Source organism: Syngnathus leptorhynchus, chromosome 18 (assembly GCF_054491065.1).
Source record: "Syngnathus leptorhynchus isolate UIUO chromosome 18, UIUO_Slep, whole genome shotgun sequence".
Taxonomy (NCBI): domain Eukaryota; kingdom Metazoa; phylum Chordata; class Actinopteri; order Syngnathiformes; family Syngnathidae; genus Syngnathus; species Syngnathus leptorhynchus.
In genome coordinates, this window is record NC_141212.1 from 1,340,076 (window position 1) to 1,356,958 (window position 16,883).

General features: G+C 49.5%; 3 protein-coding genes across 4 annotated transcripts in view; all 3 read left to right on the forward strand.

Annotated features, from left to right (window-relative positions):
• Positions 1 to 43: 43 nt before the first annotated feature.
• On the forward strand, positions 44 to 6,645 carry sec63 (SEC63 homolog, protein translocation regulator). Its single transcript, XM_085936921.1, has 19 exons — positions 44 to 314; positions 1,566 to 1,665; positions 2,200 to 2,314; positions 2,401 to 2,513; positions 2,585 to 2,646; positions 2,716 to 2,774; positions 3,106 to 3,156; positions 3,230 to 3,338; positions 3,428 to 3,522; positions 3,616 to 3,748; positions 3,814 to 3,906; positions 3,969 to 4,262; positions 4,339 to 4,421; positions 4,560 to 4,628; positions 4,826 to 4,984; positions 5,047 to 5,208; positions 5,292 to 5,492; positions 5,565 to 5,669; positions 5,748 to 6,645. Exons 1-19 carry the CDS (start codon positions 191 to 193, stop codon positions 5,877 to 5,879), a joined length of 2,259 nt encoding a protein of 752 aa, XP_085793047.1. The 5' UTR covers positions 44 to 190; the 3' UTR covers positions 5,880 to 6,645.
• A 598-nt stretch (positions 6,646 to 7,243) lies between these two features.
• lnc.lemp (lncRNA encoded micropeptide) lies at positions 7,244 to 7,760 on the forward strand. The gene is made up of 2 exons (XM_085937963.1): positions 7,244 to 7,510; positions 7,572 to 7,760. Exon 1 carries the CDS (start codon positions 7,302 to 7,304, stop codon positions 7,470 to 7,472), a length of 171 nt encoding a protein of 56 aa, XP_085794089.1. The 5' UTR covers positions 7,244 to 7,301; the 3' UTR covers positions 7,473 to 7,510; positions 7,572 to 7,760.
• A 149-nt stretch (positions 7,761 to 7,909) lies between these two features.
• The window catches only part of nbas (NBAS subunit of NRZ tethering complex), a 31,533-nt gene continuing 22,559 nt past the window's right edge, over positions 7,910 to 16,883 (forward strand). For both annotated transcript variants that reach the window (XM_085937811.1, XM_085937812.1), the window contains exons 1-18: positions 7,910 to 8,036; positions 8,442 to 8,493; positions 8,671 to 8,707; positions 8,785 to 8,862; positions 9,004 to 9,051; positions 9,161 to 9,204; positions 10,574 to 10,707; positions 10,960 to 11,093; positions 11,770 to 11,868; positions 12,643 to 12,781; positions 12,858 to 12,923; positions 12,981 to 13,109; positions 13,217 to 13,280; positions 13,712 to 13,905; positions 13,976 to 14,245; positions 15,437 to 15,562; positions 15,643 to 15,794; positions 15,874 to 16,008. In XM_085937811.1, coding sequence (XP_085793937.1) covers positions 7,944 to 8,036; positions 8,442 to 8,493; positions 8,671 to 8,707; positions 8,785 to 8,862; positions 9,004 to 9,051; positions 9,161 to 9,204; positions 10,574 to 10,707; positions 10,960 to 11,093; positions 11,770 to 11,868; positions 12,643 to 12,781; positions 12,858 to 12,923; positions 12,981 to 13,109; positions 13,217 to 13,280; positions 13,712 to 13,905; positions 13,976 to 14,245; positions 15,437 to 15,562; positions 15,643 to 15,794; positions 15,874 to 16,008 — 1,994 coding nt within the window. In that variant the 5' untranslated portion in view covers positions 7,910 to 7,943. The remainder of the gene's footprint in view (positions 8,037 to 8,441; positions 8,494 to 8,670; positions 8,708 to 8,784; positions 8,863 to 9,003; positions 9,052 to 9,160; positions 9,205 to 10,573; positions 10,708 to 10,959; positions 11,094 to 11,769; positions 11,869 to 12,642; positions 12,782 to 12,857; positions 12,924 to 12,980; positions 13,110 to 13,216; positions 13,281 to 13,711; positions 13,906 to 13,975; positions 14,246 to 15,436; positions 15,563 to 15,642; positions 15,795 to 15,873; positions 16,009 to 16,883) is intronic.

The following is a 16,883-nucleotide window of genomic DNA, read 5'->3' on the forward strand; positions in this document are numbered from 1 at the left end:
AGAAGAATCCGATTGCGCATGCGTACACCACGTATGCCTCTTACTCATCTGGTTGGATGCTAGCTGGCTAGCCGGCTACCAAACGCCACTCTGCCTCAGCGGGCTTCCAGCGGCACAAGTAGCAGAAGCAGCGGCCCCACGGACGTCCCGCGCCGGCGAACGACGCTCGGACGGCGCCGCGACTGACGAAATGGCCGGCCAGCAGTTTCAGTACGACGACAGCGGCAACACCTTTTTCTACTTTCTCACGTCGTTCGTGGGACTCATCGTGATCCCGGCCACCTATTACTTCTGGCCCCGGGATCAGAATGCTGGTAAGGCCCCGATGTCGGGCTCTGTTGCTAGCTTGAGCTAAGGGACGGCTCCCGCGAGCGTCCCGAACCCGTTGGCACTGGCGGTGCGATTTTTCATTTTGCCGAAGCTTCAGCGTCATCTCCCTCCCAGGACGCTCTTTGTCCGCACAAGTTGAATGGTTTTCCCCCAAACTGCTAGCAGTATGACTTCTCTGCATCCTGCCAAGACATGTTACAAGTGCGCACTAGTTGACATTTAGTGAACCGATTGATGTTGACTAGTACAATTTCCCATGACTCCGAGCATTCGTGATGATTTATGATACGATGACATGTTACGAGTAACGCTAAACCTAGTTGATAACTGCGTGATACTATGACTAGTATTGTTGTACTACACTATTATGACGTGATGCTAGTTGACGTATATTTCGTAGTTAGCATGACGCGATACACGTACAGAGGTCAAGTAGTACCCCGTGCATTGCAGTACACGACAGTAATTCCTCAATAGTAACGTGGCTTTGCCTTCGACGGGGATTTAGTTAAATTGTCACTGCAGCAATAGATTATAAAAAAAAAGGCCACAGTTTAACTCGTGAAAAGGGAAAGTATCGTGAAGCAATTGTCGATTCAAATTGAAATTGATTTAAGAATGCTTGAAATTGATTTATGATGGCAACTTTCTCCATTTGCACGCAGCATAACAAATGAGGCCTTTCAGCAATGACTATCTGGACCACAACACGATATAAGTATCAATCTGTAACGCTCATGTATTCATTAACTTTTTTTTCGATATCAATACCGTACTGATGGGTTGAGAGGAGTTGCATCGTACCGCTGTTTGGCTGGCTTATACCGCCCCCTGCTGGTGACTCAGCAGCACAATTGAAGACGACGGTGTGAAAATAACTTTACATTTTGTGATACTGATACGAATCCACTCATTCCCGACTCCTTAATGATGCCTGAGTGATTTTTTTTCCAGCGGACAGTCTCGGTCCACTCGTAGTGATTAGGGAGTAAAGACATTTGGTACGTTTGTGTAACAGCTGGCTGATAAGAGCTTATCTGGACGTGTTTTGTCAACAAGGTCGGCAATAACTCCCAGCGCCTTACGTAACGTTCTCTGCGAGTTTTGCTTTGAATTCTTGCCGTGTCATCGCAGGGCAGCGGCCAATAGATACATCGTCAATATCGGATTGTGTAACATTGATGGTGGCTGCTACCTCGATGAAATGATGCTGATGTTGTTGTTTTTTTTTCTAGAACAATTGCGCCTCAAGAGCCTGCGGCGGGTGCACGGCAGGTGCCTGTGGTATCGACTGCGACTCCTCAAGTCTCAGCAAAGCGTCGTCCCCACGCTCAAGTGAGCACAAGCCGCGGTCTCTGTTGTGTTTTTTTTTTTCCACGTCTTCTCACCGTTACGCCTCGTTTTTTTTTTTTAACTCTGGCCGCGCTGCTTTACAAAAGGACGCCGCTCTAAATTTAGTCACTCGTGTCACTATTTTGGGAGTGGCGAGCGCCGGCGCAGCGCTGACAAGGAAATGCAAACGTACGATTGATTCGCCAGGCCTAATCTGTCTCATGGTTTCTTGTGACCTTTCCCCCCCCCCCTCTTAATTTTATGACCATTTCATTTCTTTTTTTTTTTCTTTCGTAATATTACGGCTTGGTTCTTGTGGCGGCCAGAGGTGGAGGGGAGGGTTGTCATGGCAACAGATGCTAATGCAAAAGCAGACCTTGCGGGCTTTGCTATTGTCATGGAAACAAGTTGAAGTCGCACGCGCCGATACCAAACATCCGAACGTGAATCGGACGCCTTATCGAAACGAGAGCCAGCACGGAAGCTTGTCCGCATCAAAAGCGCTTCTTGCGTGTGTGTGTGTGTGTGTGTTTTCAGGAAAGCCGCCTTGTTGTTTGGCTGGGCCGTGTTCCTGTTGCTGGCATACAAGGTGTCTAAGCTGGACAGGGAGTACCAGGAGTACAACCCTTACGAAGTCCTCAGCTTGGACCCGGTAAATTTGCACGCGGGGAGATTCCATCAGACTTTCGCCGTCCCTCTGAAACTGAGACGTTGTCTTTTCGTTTGCCCGTCGCGCAGGGCTCGTCTCTGTCGGAGATCAAGAAGCAGTACCGCGTGCTGTCGTTGAAATTCCATCCGGACCGAGGCGGCGACGAGGCCACGTTCATGAGGATCGCCAAAGCTTACGCCGCGTACGGCCCCGCCCGCCTTGGCCTCGGCAAACGCGCGTTCCGCCATTGAGTGTCCTTTTGTCTGCTCGCAGTCTCACCAATGAACAGTCCCGAAAGAACTGGGAAATGTACGGCAACCCGGACGGGCCAGGCGGTGAGTTTGTGAATGGAAGGATGGGATGAGAACGTTGGCCTGCTTTCTAAAACCCGTTTGTCTTTGCAGCGACCAGTTTTGGCATCGCCCTGCCTGCCTGGATTGTGGACCAGAAGAACTCAATGCTGGTGTTTATCTTTTTTCGTCATATCCAAACATGACTCAGCAGTGTAGCGTGACCAGCATAGCGGGACGTGATCATTTTTATGATGTACTTTTTTTTTTTTACCTGTCTCGCATCCTTCCAACCCATTTAAATGAATTAAAATGCACTCTTGTTAAGTCACACTTTATATTAGACTTCATAAAAACATATAGTCATAACAAGGATTTAATTGGTTATGAAATATTAACTCAGTGTGGCGATTTCTGGTGTGCACAATTTGACCACCAGGTGGCAGTATAAAGGTTCACGCAGATAAAACAGCTCCAGCTCTAATCCTTTGTGATCTCTTTTAGGTGTTACTGGTGTACGGTCTGGCCTTCATGGTGATCCTCCCTGTTGTGGTGGTAAGTAGTCTTCTTGTATTATTGGGCGAAATGTTTTTTTTTTTTTTATTTCAGCGGGCTTTGTGTATCTCAGGGCACGTGGTGGTACCGCTCCATCCGATACAGCGGAGACCAGATCCTCATCAACACCACTCAGCTCTTCATGCATTTCATGTACAAGACGCCCAACATGAACATGAAGCGTACGTGTCGGCTCCATTCATCATATTGTTAACTTAGGATGAAGTCGTGGTTTTTTTTTTTTTTATTCTTCTCCCAATTGTGTTTGCAGGGTTAGTCATGGTGCTAACAGCAGCGTTTGAGTTTGACCCTCGCAGCAATAAAGAAGCCACCATCCGACCCACCGACAACATCGAAGTGCCACAGGTTGCAATCTTGCCTTCCAAAAAAAAAAAAAAAAAAAGGAAATAACAATCACACAAGGTGAGTGGAGTTCTTCCCTTTTTGCACACCTTGCAGTTGATTCGTGAGCTGGGGAACATCAACGTGAAGAAGAAGGAGCCTCCCTTCTGCTACCCGTACAGTCTGAAAGCCCGAGTGTTGGTCCTCTCGCACCTGGCGCGCATGGACGTGTCCGAGGAGCTGGACGAAGGTCAGACCGCACGTGAACGAGATGGCGTGGGAAACCATCACGTAACCCGCTGTGTTCCGCTTCAGATCAGAGATTCGTGGTGAAGAAGAGTCCGGCTCTCCTCCAGGAGATGATCAACGTGGGCTGTCAGCTCACCATGATGGCCAACAGCAGAGGAGGTCAGGCTGTTTATCGCTCGTCGCTGTCCTCGTGTGACTCTTACGATTTGCATTTGGTGCAGGTTTCCACGCCCCTCGCCTGGTCACCATCGAGAACTGCATGAAGCTGACCCAGATGATCGTGCAGGGCCTGCAGGAGTCTAAGTCGCCCCTGCTGCAGCTGCCCCATTTCGAGGAGGAGCACCTCCGCTACTGCATCTCCAAAAAGTACAAGGTCCGCAGTCTGCAGGACCTGGTGAGTCTCAAAGACTCGGACCGACGCAGCATGTTGCGCTTCATGGGCGAGGAGAAGTACGACGAGGTCATGGCCGTGCTGGGCAGCTTCCCTCACATCACCATGGACACCAAACTACAAGGTCAGCATGGAAACGCACACGCCTGTCTTTGAGACCTGCAGCCGTTGTCCCTCGGTGACGGTCCGTGTCTGCGCAGTCCTCGACGACGAAGACAGCAACAACATCACGGCGGGCTCCATCGTCACGGTGACGGTCACCTTGAGCAGAAAACGAATGGTGGTAGGTGTCGGCATGAAAAAGGACACGTACCTGACCGATCCGAGATGCGCAAGCATTTCTACAGATGAACACTAGAGGGCAGCGTTGCCCTATTTCTTTAAGGAAAGTGACTCAACGCTGCCTGTACTTGTTGTGCAGGAGGTGTTTGAAAAGGAGCAGGAGCCTTCACCGTGTCCAGGAGAGGAGCCCGCCCCCACGGAGGAAGTGGTAAGGACTAACAATGTGGCGCACTATGGCGGGATAAGCTTCTCATGGAATCCACGCAGAAGCCGCTTTGCTTAAAACTTCCATATGGACCTTTAGATGAACATCAAAAGAAATGGAATCAATGTTTCCGCTGCTTTCCTTACGTGCACCTTTTGTGACTTTTCTAAAGTCGCCTCGTCTATTTTCTCGCTCAACAGGGAGACGCGGGTAAAGCGAAAGCGAAGCAAGTGTGGCAGAACAAGAACAAAAGTGCCAAGAAGACAGCCAAATCCAAGAAGAAAAAGCTCACCAAGAAAAAGACCACGCCGGCGCCCGTCAAAAGCAAGCAGGCCAACGGCAGCTTAGTAGCGGGAAACGTAAGTTGCCCACGCCGCCGACTCGCTCTTCGTGAACACGACCAAACTTGCGCGCCTGGCAGGAGACGCCCGCGGCGCCCAAGGAGGAGGACGAGGAGGTCTCGGACAAAGGAAGCGAGTCGGACGAGGCCGAGACCAACAAAGACTCTCCCAGCGAGAGAGACGAAGACAGCGACAAGCAGAGCGACACCGAAGTGGACGAGATGGCCGGAGACGACGAGGAGGTCGGTAAAGCCAGACACGCCGGCACGGACGATGAATAAAAAAAAAAAACTGGGATGGCTTTAGAATCTTCTCAAACTTTCAGGAATGGGAGGCGCTGCAGCAGAGCATCCAGCGGCGAGAGCGCGCCCTGCTGGAGACCAAGTCCAAGGTGACGCACGCGGCCTACAGCCTCTACTACCCCGAGGAGAAGCAGGAGTGGTGGTGGCTGTACATCGCCGACCGGCGCGACCAGACCCTCGTGTCCATGCCCTACCACGTCTGCACGCTCAAGGATACCGAGGAGGTGCGTCCAGAGAATTTCCACACTCGGCCAAACGGAAGCCATGTTTGACGGCGTCCGTTCGCGTTCGTCCAGGTGGAGCTGAAGTTTCCGGCGCCTTCCAAAACGGGCAACTATCAATATTCGGTCATCCTGCGATCGGATTCCTACTTGGGACTGGATCAAATCAAACCGCTTAAGGTGGGTGCTCGAAACCAGCCCGATTGAAAAGCACACCGACGTCGTCGTCACGTGACACGCTGTGACACCTTTGCGCAGCTGGAGGTGCACGAGGCCAAGGCCATGTTGGACAACCACCCCCAGTGGGACATCCCCGACACGGAGGAGGAGGACGAGGAGCAAGAGGACAGCGACGGCATCGAGGAGAGCGAAGACGACGACAACGACTGAACACGCACGCGCGTGCGCACGCACACGCTGCCAGCACCCCACCCCGCCCCCACCCCGCCCCTCAACACTCACAGACCAACGCAGAGACTCAGCCGGGACATTTTTGTACACTCAATCCATGTCCCCCCCCGCCCACCACGCCAGCTGGCCTCTTTTCTACGTGTATATGTGTGTGCGCGCGCCCGCGTGTTTGTGTTTCTAACCCGGTAAGAATGCGTACAGGTGCGAGCGAGCGGGGGATCGGAGCGGCCATCTGGCGAGGGGCCATCGAGACCAATCGCGTTCCATTGGCCGCGAGTTGTCACAATCACTCGCCAACTCGTTCCCACCCGACGGACTTTCCAATAGGACTTGGAATTGCTACTGCTATTTTCTAATAGTGTCATCAGAAGTCCTTCCTTACGCACTAGCACACAACAGATCCAGTCCGTTTTGGTGGCCGCACATTCCGGCGTGTCACCATCGCCCTGAGAAGCCTTACGACTTACAAGCAGTGTGACAAAAAAAATTAAAAAAAGAAAATGTGGAAAAGAAAAAAAAAAAAAGGTCACTTGGGTGCCATGCACCCGCCGTTGTTCTCGGCTCGGCAGTATTTTTGTTTTTTTTTTGGGCTTTAGCGTTGTTGGACTCTAGTGCCCCCGTGTCTGGGTGACTTCTTTTTATTCTCAATGATAATTTGTGTTGTAAAAATCCACCTGTATATCAAGGACACCAGTTATGCTCTTCTCTTTGTTTTGGTTCTGTTAAAGTCTGTTGATAACAGGAATGAGCAGCTTACTATTCTTTTTTTTGGGCGGCCGGGTCTCGAGCACATGCGGTCCACCAAAGAGGTGTCCTTCATGGAATGTAGCGTTGCTGAGTGGATAAGTGTGCAGTCTCCGCTGATTTGATGGCCGCCAGTCTTTTACGCTCTCGGTCCTTCTGATTGCGCACACCAGGAAGACACGGAAGGGATGTTGGAACGGCTTTGCTGCAGCCCCTCATCTTCTACACTTTCACTACCCGCCACAGATTTAGTGTATTCAAAGTACCACAAAAATGCCGACTCCTATCTGCCACTCTTGTTTACAAAAGGAACTCTCATTGTAAATGGATTAAAAAAAAAAAGTATATTATTTGTATTTAAAATCATTTCAAATAAAAACTTTTAAATAAAATGATGTGTCTTTAGGTACTACACAATAAATAGAATAAAATGTGTGGGGTTAAAAAGGATGGGCAGTATAATGTAATTGACTTGGTTCAATTGATATTTTTGATAAAAAAAAACTCTAGATGAAAATATGCACATTAATGATGATTGGGGAGAATGTAATCAGCGTACGCGCGACTTGTGCATTCCGTCGCTGAAATATCGCGAGACTTGTACCACTTAACTTCCGGTATCTTGTGTCTGACAGGTCGGCAGCGCTATATGCGAATATGGCCGACTTTTCGGAGAGGTCAGTCCAGGCGGCTGTCGTCGTGTCCTTCCTGGCGGGTTTTGCGGCCGGCTGGCAGGCCAACAGGATGCGGAGGAAATTTCTCGACTGGCGGAAGAAGAGGTTGCAAGACAAACTGAACGAGACGCAAAAGAAACTCGACCTAGCCTGACCCACACCTTCGTCTGTCTTGAAGGGACACTACATTAGGTACACATGCTCCATTCAAAACCAAAACAAAACAGAGCAAAACTGCTCAACTATTTTGCAGGTGTAGGACTGTGCGCTGCTCTCCGAGGTTGGGATGCCAGATTTTTCCTTGGCCACCGTAGTAGGAAGAAGAAAGGCAGGAATGTCCACCTGTCAATCCAGCATTCTTGACACTCTTGTCCAAATTGCAAACACGCACATGTATTGTCTCATTTTTCTACGTCAAATAAATGCAGACTCTAAATATGAACATCTTTGCACTTGTAAATATGATGCATTTGTTACCAAGAAAAACGTGTCGTTTCAATAAAATATACTGGGAAAAAAACTTGTGTCATAAAGTTGATTGAATTGAATTCCCAAATTTCCCAAACTGTCGCTTTTGTTCTTTTTGTCCCTTACGATTTGCCGTAGTCGGCTGTCTTCAGTCAACATGGCGGACGATAGCATCCTCGACGGTGAAGAGGAGAACATTTTGTATGATTTACTCGTCATTACCGAATGGCCTCCGGAGACTGACACTCAGGTTAGTCGGCTGCCATTTCCAACTTTTGTCTCAGCTTTCATTTTCCCACATTTGCGGCACTGTGACTTACGAAAAGAAGCCGCAACGTGAACGAGTGACGTGGTGTTCGAGTCAATGCGTAGCCACGTAGCGTCAACAGTCTCCAACTTTGTTAACTTTTCTTTTTAATACCACTTTATAATAACAAGCTGTCAATTGATCATGTTTTTATTACTATGATGGATGATTATGACTTATGTAACGTAATGAGGCAGTCAGGTGCATCAATTAATTTACCCCGTTCATCAAGAACAACCATTAAAACCTATTTAAAAAAAAAAAAATACAATTTCCTTTAATTGACATGAAAACACAATAACGCCACCACTCAAATAAATCATAGTTTCCATGATCTTATTCTTGCAGTTGCGCGGCAACAAGGAACAAAACACCTCCCTTGTAGCAAAAGCAGTGACAGGTAAGTTTTGGTTTGTTCAAATGACACAAATTCAAAATTGTCCTTTGAGACTACTCAGTGAAATAAAACCTCCAACATCCCAAAAACAAACATCCTCTACAGAGGTCAAAAAGGAATTGCTGGGTCTCAGACGTTTACAATATTTGTGTTCTAACAGAAATATCATTTTTTTTCCAGGCCCGTTCCGCCTTATCCTGAACTATTTGTGGTACAGGTAAAAAAATAAATAAAAGTGCATAATGGTTTGTGTTTTGTATTCTGTTGTGATGCTTTTGCTGTTGGCTCTTTCAGCCCGTCCAGCTCGTCTCTCCCGCTCGGCCTCCTGCGGCTAGTCAACAAGCAGATTGGCTGGCAGCCGGCGCTCGCGAGGTACACACACACACACACACACACACACTCACACACACAAACCACCGACGAAACGTTTGCTCTTTGATTGTTCATCGATCCGCCGGTCGTCTTTGCTGTCCTGTTCAACTCACTCGTGTCTTTTTGGCTTTACCTTTACAGTAACGGAAAACTCCTGGCTGTGGTCCAGGACCAGTGTGTGGAGATCAGGTCATTACCGAGCAACGTCTCAAACACAAAATGCGCTCTGTTTTGATCCACTGAGTGTGTGTGTCAAATCCACAACTTCTGTGTGTGTGTTTGCTTCTTTTCTCTTCAGATCTGTGCGAGATGACTTTGGCTCAGTTATTGGGAAATGCCAAGGTAAAAAGCCTCTAAGCTAACCCCAATAACACGTTTTAGATGTTCAAAATCAAGTGAAACAAAAAAAAAAAAGCCGAAAAGATTACAGCCAAGTTGCTCTCGGTGGCTCGAAGGTTGCTGTGGATCTTCACTCAGCCTAGCTCGTAGGCGGCGAGGATTATTTCAATTATACGTTGTTCGGTCACAATTCATTCAATATTCAGAAGCACTCCAGAGAAGCGTGTCCGTGTAAACAAGTCATAAAAAAAAAGTAATACATCTTCTGTTGTGTGGTTTTAATTCTGTTAGTTGCGTTATGAAGTCCACAAAATAGCAGCGTCTATTTCTTTTTCTTTTTTTGAAGTCTCTCCTCCTTGCTTTGGCGTCGGTGTTATTGTGCCCGCTCGCTCCCGCCTTACCTGCCCCCCCCCCTCCCCTTAAACCCGCCATTGTCCCGCTTGCCGCCTTTCATAATTCATGGCTGTCGAGCTGTGATAAACGCGGCTTCTTTACATGGAAGGCGCGCGTAGCCGGCTGATTTCTTCCCCGACTTCCACCCACGGAGGAAGCGACGCAAACATTCTATTTTATGCCGTCCTCAAAAAAAAAAAAAAAAAAAGCCATTTATGTGGAAATGGAGCCCCACTCGGTTGCAGATAGAGCGTGCAATACATAATGGAGAGGGGGGGGGGTGTAATGGGAAGAAAAGATTGAAAATGGAGCCAGGAGAGAGAGAGAGAGAGAGAGAGAGAGTTTGGTTGCCTGGATGAAACATGACGTCGAACAAGCGCAATTCATGCTAGCTACTTTTGTTGGATCTGACTCATTGGCAGCATCCACGTGATTTCCGTCTTATTTGTCCGACAGAACTTTTCGTGTTAGTCTCGGTTGCCGCCGTCACGTGGCGTTCCGCAGGGCTCAATTCTGGGGCCCCTGCTGTTTTCATCATTAGCTAGCCTTGGGGTCCAGCTTAAGAAAACAAGCATCGCTTTTTACCCCGCTGAGGAAAAAAAAAATGTCAAGGACACCTTTTAAGGTTTGAATGTGTCCCGTATTGATTTTTGCCCTTTTGGGCTACAATTCTCGAAGCTACCGAAAAAAGCAAAAGTCACACCGTTCTGCTGAGTCAGCGTCTCGGCCAAACAGCAGACTAAAACTTCCGTAAAAGCCGGGATGGGTCCTTTCTTGTGTATTCTGTCTTTGGGAGACAATTATGAAGATGTAGCACCCCCCATAGCTCCTTAAGCGCGTCGCGCTGATATACGACATCATCGTCGGCCTCTTTCTCCGGGGATGGGATTTATTGCCGCCGTAGAGGCCGGGGATTATTTTCGCAGGCAGCCACCTTGCTTATCTGTATCGATAATGAATCCTCGGCCATTTTGTGCAGTGCCAAAGGACCCCAACCCTCAGTGGCGGCGGGTGGCGTGGAGCCACGACTGCGCCCTGTTGGCCTTCGCCGACAGCACGGGCACGGTGCGCCTTTTCGACCTGGTGGGCAGCGAGCTGTTTGTCATCCCGCCGGTAAGCGCGCGCATCTCCACGTTGTTTTTTCTTCGGTGCCATTTTTTTATGTCTCGCACACTCGATGCTCCTTCGAGCCCTCCCTCGATATTCCTCTTATCCTTCCGTCACGCCTCATATCACTTCCAGCCCTCGCATAATGACGATCGAAAGGGCGATCTTTTTTGCCGATAACGCGCGTCAATCAAAGCGGAATTTTCCATACGTCTTGTCATGTTTTTTTTCTTTTCTTCTCCCCCCCCTCGCCTAAAGGAGCCGAGCTTCCCCGGGGATTTTGGCTGTGCCGTAGCGGGCCTCATCTTCCTGGAATACACGGGCGGCGCTCAGTGGTCGGCCGAGCTGCTGGTCATCACGTACGGGGGCGGGCTCAAGAGCTACCTGGTCAGGTGGGCGCTCGCCTCGAATCATCCAAAGCCGAAGCACGGCCATTTCTCTGCGCTGGAACGACCTCCTTAGCTGTTAATTTGGAGCGGCCATTAAGAAATCGCTTAACAAGCTGGGCTGGCTCGCTCGCTCTCTCGGCTGTCTACCCGAAGTCGTTTCTCTTATTTTGTCTCTCCCGGAGCCGAGTTAAAAGAGGCCATTGTTATCTTTTCCAAGGGCTTCGTAAAGTGTCCGCCGTTATTGCGTCGACCTCGGCCGACGGCGCGGCTCCTCGCCGTCCTCTTCAAACATCCATCAAAGAAAGCGGCGGCCGTGTTTATACGTGAAGGCCTTCGCCTTGACATTCAGCGTACTTTTCATCCAGCCCGAGTGGAAACGTTGGAGGTCACGGCTTGAACGGGAGCAAAATGTTTCTATTATTCCAGGCGTGTGTAAGTCGGGGAATTAAGAAGCGGGAGAAATGGCCCAAATATTGCGGGGCTTATTTGGAATGATTGCTTTTCATTTTGTTAGGAGCTTATTGCTCTCCCCCTCCTGTTCTTCTGACAGTTTGAATGGAACGTCAGGCTTGACACTAAGTCGCCGCAATGTCCTCAGGGTTCTCCTTTGTCCACGTTTTTGGCATCCCGCTCGCTCGTTGACGTTATCTCACCTGCCGCGTGTTGTTCTTTTTGACAGCGTGGGCACCAAGCAGAACTTCCAAGAGAACCACACCTTCAACTTCTCCGCCCACTACTCCCGCGGCATCACTTCGGCTATTTACCACCCGAGCTACCGGTAGGTGGGCGTCGCCGTCGTCCCGACAACCGTGTAAATATTTGATGACGGCAGAATTGCGTCAGCGGTTCTTCACGTGAAGAAATTGACAATCGAGCAGGCTTTGATTCTAGATATTTATAATATTGATATTGATTGAACAATTTTGTCAGCGCAACTCTTGAGATGACCTTTGACCTCAGAGACCCGAAACGTACGCCTCTCCCGCACGTTGACTTTGGCGGCCTCGGCGGCTCCCCAGAGCCACTGTCGAGTGTTTGCCAGCCAATAGGCCGGATGAAACTTTAATGATCCGGGGTGTGAAAAGTGGGTCAGCGCAAGCAATTGCATATAGATTAGTGCCAAGAGAAAAAAAAAAAGTCAATGTCAAGCCATCGCCATCCGTGGCAAAGAAGAACGCAGCTCGTTTCTAGGGTTGCTTTAAAAAAAAAAAGTTTTAGCAACATGAAATTGGGTCGATCATGAGTCATGAGTGATTTTACATGTGCAGACATCTCGCGTTGGGCCTCTTGAGGTTGTCTGTTTGCAACCACCAAGCTGGTTTTGGAGGCGCTGCCTGCAGTACACCTTGCGGGCGCCAGGGAGCAGTGTTAAGCCAATCACTCCTCATCTTCTGTTTGTTGCTTATGCTGCACACGCATTCAACTCTCCTTCTAATCTCACCCTTTTTATTTCGAAACTCATAACTGCTATCAAGAATAAATAGATGGAAAAAAAAAAACACGACAAACAAGGTGGCCGTGCTAAAATGTTTCTTTTCTCGTACCTTTCCAGGCTGCTGCTGGTGGGCGGCTGCGAGTCGGGGAACGACGGCTCGTCCAAGGCCGCCTCTTACGGATTGACGGCGTGGAGGGCGTTGTCCGGCTCTCCCCACTACAAGCAGGTCACCAGCTCGGAGGACGACATCAACTCGGTGAGAAGAAATGCAAACGGTTTTGGAGTTGACCCTACGCAACATGACCTGTTTTTTTTTTTTTTTTTTACTTCAGAGTCAAAAACGAGGTTTCCTACGGATGCCCACGTTGAGACTTTTCAGCAGACAAGGAGAAGAAAAGGTAGCCTTTTTTTTGGGGGGGGGCTCGGGCTGGACGGTGACGTGGGTTCCTTTTCAGGACGGCGTCTTCCGCATGAGCCTGAACCCGGACGGGACGCTGCTGGCCGTCATTCACTTCTCGGGTCGCCTGACGCTCTGGGACGTCCCCTCGCTGAAGCTGAGGGCAGCGTGGGAGCAGGACCAACAGGTACGTCAGCAGATGAGTGTGTGTGTATTTCCGCCCGCCGAGTGTAAACAGGGTGAGAGATGAATCTTTCTTCTCCCTCCCTCCCTCGCTCCTTCCCTCGCCGGCAGCCAGGATTTGAGGAGATCAATCCGGAGTGGAAGACGTCACTGGAGAGGAGGAAGAAAATAAAAGGTAGCTTGGCCCGCGGGGCTCTCAGCAGCTTTTCTTTTTTAATTCATTTCTTTTTTTACGCTGACACAGCGCGGCCGATACCATTTAACGATCTTTGATGCTTCTTATTCACCGAATTACACGCTTTGTGTCCAGTGGATGTTTCCCCCCCCCCCAAATCCCACCGACGTCACTACATTTTATGACGGCCATCATTCAGAAAGTTAAAGATAGCTCAAAGAAAAAAAAAAAAAAAAGAAAAGCTGATCATTTGTAACACATAAAATGCTCAACAAATCTTTGCCAGCTTTTCTTACCGATTGTTTGTTCTGTATCAAATAGACGGACAATAAAAAATGCAATTAACAAGCAAACGAGATGATAAAATGGCTGGAGGTCATTTTCCACCTCCGCAATGAATTTCAAATAAAACCAAGTGACTGCGTTCTCAGACAAAGAGCAGTACAGGCCGCTGGTGGACGTCAACTGGTGGAGCGACAAGGTGCTGATCCTGGCACGCTGCTCGGGTTCCGTCACCGTCTCGTCCGTCGGGAGCCTCCGCAACCTTCTGGGCAAGTCCTGCGAGTGGTTCGAGCCGTCTCCCAGAGTCACCGCCGCGCATCACGGCGGATTCCTCAGCCTGGAGGTCCGAACGTAACCGTGACGTTTTTTTTTTTTTCTCCTGGCCATTCTGAACATTGTATTTTGCCCGCCAGTGCGAGGTCAAGCTGGCCCAGAAGCGCGGACGTCTGGAGAGCAACTTGAGCGGCGACGAGGAGGACGGCGACGACGGCGGCGGAGATTCCGATTCGGACGAGGAGTCCTCCGCTAAGGCGCGCTATTTCGGCTACATCAAGCAGGGCCTCTACTACGTGACGGAGATGGAGCGCTTCGCGCCGCCTCGCAAGCGACCCCGTACCGTCCTCAAGAACTACCGGCTGGTTAGTCTCAGGTCCACCACGCCTGAGGAGCTCTACCAGAGAAAGGTAAAGAGAATGCTATTTCTAATAGCGGCAAAGGCGCCGGCCGGTCGGTCGGTCTGTCTTCACTTTCACCAAGTTTGAGCTCATCAGTCATTTTGATGAGCTGGCATCCAGCGGCGCCTTCATCACTGTCATCATCATTGGCGGCCATTAGTCTTGCCCATCAAATTCCAACAGCCCACAGTTAAAAGTCATACATCATTATTACTATCGCTTTGGAGCACTCGCTGCCCAGACCGGCTGCAGATTGCTGCCCCCCCCTCACACACACACACACACACACCCCTCCCCCACCCACTCGGCTCACGATATCGGGGGCTGACTGTATGGCAGATTTTATTTTATTTTTTTGAAATTACTCAACAGTTTTGTGAGCTAGCTGCGAGCCTCGTAACCAGTGAGTCAGATGGGATTTTTATTTTTTTTGAAATGATATATTTGGAACAGGAAACGGATTTCCTCTGCAGTCGGACCTTCTTCTCTCAGCACGTGTGTCCTTCTCTCTCTCTCCATCGCTCCCTGCCAAGGCTGCCGACATTTTCATTAGGCCAATGCGCCAAAACGGCGAGAGCGAAATGTTTTTTGATGTCCTCCTACGACAGCTTTAAATGTGCGGGCTTCTCGCTGCCCTCGAGGATGTGCAGTCTGGCTAATGTGGCTGCTTTGTACTCCCACACATAGACTGAGATGGATACACTGTGTGTGTATATAGATTATATATGTGTGTGTATGCGTGGGCTTGTTATTGTCGAATCACATCATTTTGAAGGCATTGATAGGACATTAAAAGCAGCGTCTGCGTCGCCAACAAAGGGCGTCTATTTAAATCTCAACTTAAAGGCTGATGCCTATTACTGGTTCATACCTGACACCCCCCCCACCACCACCACCACCACCACTGTGCCTAACGTATGCTAATATATCGAGAAGGACGTAGAAGTTGTAGTCCTTTGTTGAGGGAGCCACACCGACTGCTTGTGTAGTATGTAATGATGTATATTCCACTATACATGATTTTTTTTTGGAAATATGCACCTTCGGGAAAGGCTCTATGTGAATGTTACAAATGACCTGTGGCGTTCCGCAAGGCTCGTTTCTCAGTCCCCTCTTGTTTATTTATTCAATGATTTTTTTTTTTTTTTTTAACAGTTTACACTGTGATGTAAGTTCTTGATTTGGATTGTTATCCAACAGATCGACAATGAAGAATACGGCGAGGCCCTGTCTCTGGCCCACGCGTATAATCTGGACTCGGACCTGGTCTACCAGAGGCAGTGGAGGAAGAGTACAGTCAGCATCGCCTCCATACAAGATTATCTCGTACGTGGGACGCATCTTTTGACTCTTTTTTTAATTATTTTTTTTAAGACCATCTCTTCTTCTGGCTTTGTTATCCCCAGAGCAAAATCCGCAAGCGCTCGTGGGTCCTGCACGAGTGCGTGGAGCGCGTTCCGGAGAACGTGGACGCGGCCAAGGAGCTGCTGCAATACGGCTTGAAGGGCACCGACCTGGAGGCCCTCGTCGCCATCGGCAACCGAGAGGACGGGGGAAGGTGCGCCGCCGCCGCCGCCGCTTTCCTTTTCAGTCAAATTAAAGTCCAAAAGCTCACCCGCGCCCTCGACACCTGTCAGGTTCATCATGCCGGGCGACGTGGACCTGGACGACCTTCCCTACGAGGACCTGTCAGAGGAGGAGGAGGCGGAGGTGCAGACGGAGAAGGAGAGAAGGAGGAAACGAGAGCTGCTTGACAAGGTCGACTTCAGCAGGTCAGCTTAAGCGGGCTCGCCAACCTGCTCCGTTTCTCTCGTATTAGTTGTGAGGTGTGGGAGGAAACGCGGCGTCGGGAGGGAGAGGGGGGTACATTAGCGAAGACGAGAGAACTTGGCCACGGCGCCAGCCGAGATTAGCGGCTAATCAGCTTGCTGTAATTTATGCCTTTGTTGTTACGCGCCCGGCGAAAGACTAATGAAAAAGCCTTCAGCGGCCACTAATCACCTCTTCCACGTGCAGATCCGTTCGTACCATCGAGGCCTCCCCACGCGCATTACGCACAATTAAAATGCTCCAAAGATAAAAAAATAAATAAATAAAACAACAACACGCCCAAATAAATGGCACTCATTAAAAATCCATTTGCTTGCAAATGTACTTTTTTTTTTTTTTTTCTTCTTTCCCGCAGCCGGATGCTCGCCATTGTCGCCGCTTATTGGCCACTTAACCCTCAGCGCTAAGGCGCCCCCGCAGAAAGCGGCCCACTTTTCACGCTCGCCATTCTGTCCCTGAAAACTACATTTGATTGGATTGAAAGGAATCACTTTGGTCTCTAATGAATTGCCTTCTTCATCAACTTTCCCCGCGCGTGTGTGCGGCGCGCCCGGACTAACTCGTCGCCCCCCGAGGCGGAGGCCAGAGATGGATAATAATTCTCTTAATTTCTTTTTAACTACACCGCCGTTACGTAAATGGCTCGGTATCGATCACCGGCTCCGTGTGCGGAAATAAAGACCATCTTGAAGTATTTGCTTTCCTTGTCCTCAGAGTACCGCCCGGGCGTGCTTTGAAAATATTCCGCGTTGTGATTGGACGAAAGCAAACACGGATTTTGCGACAGCCCTCGGAGCAAAACAAACGACCCGATGGC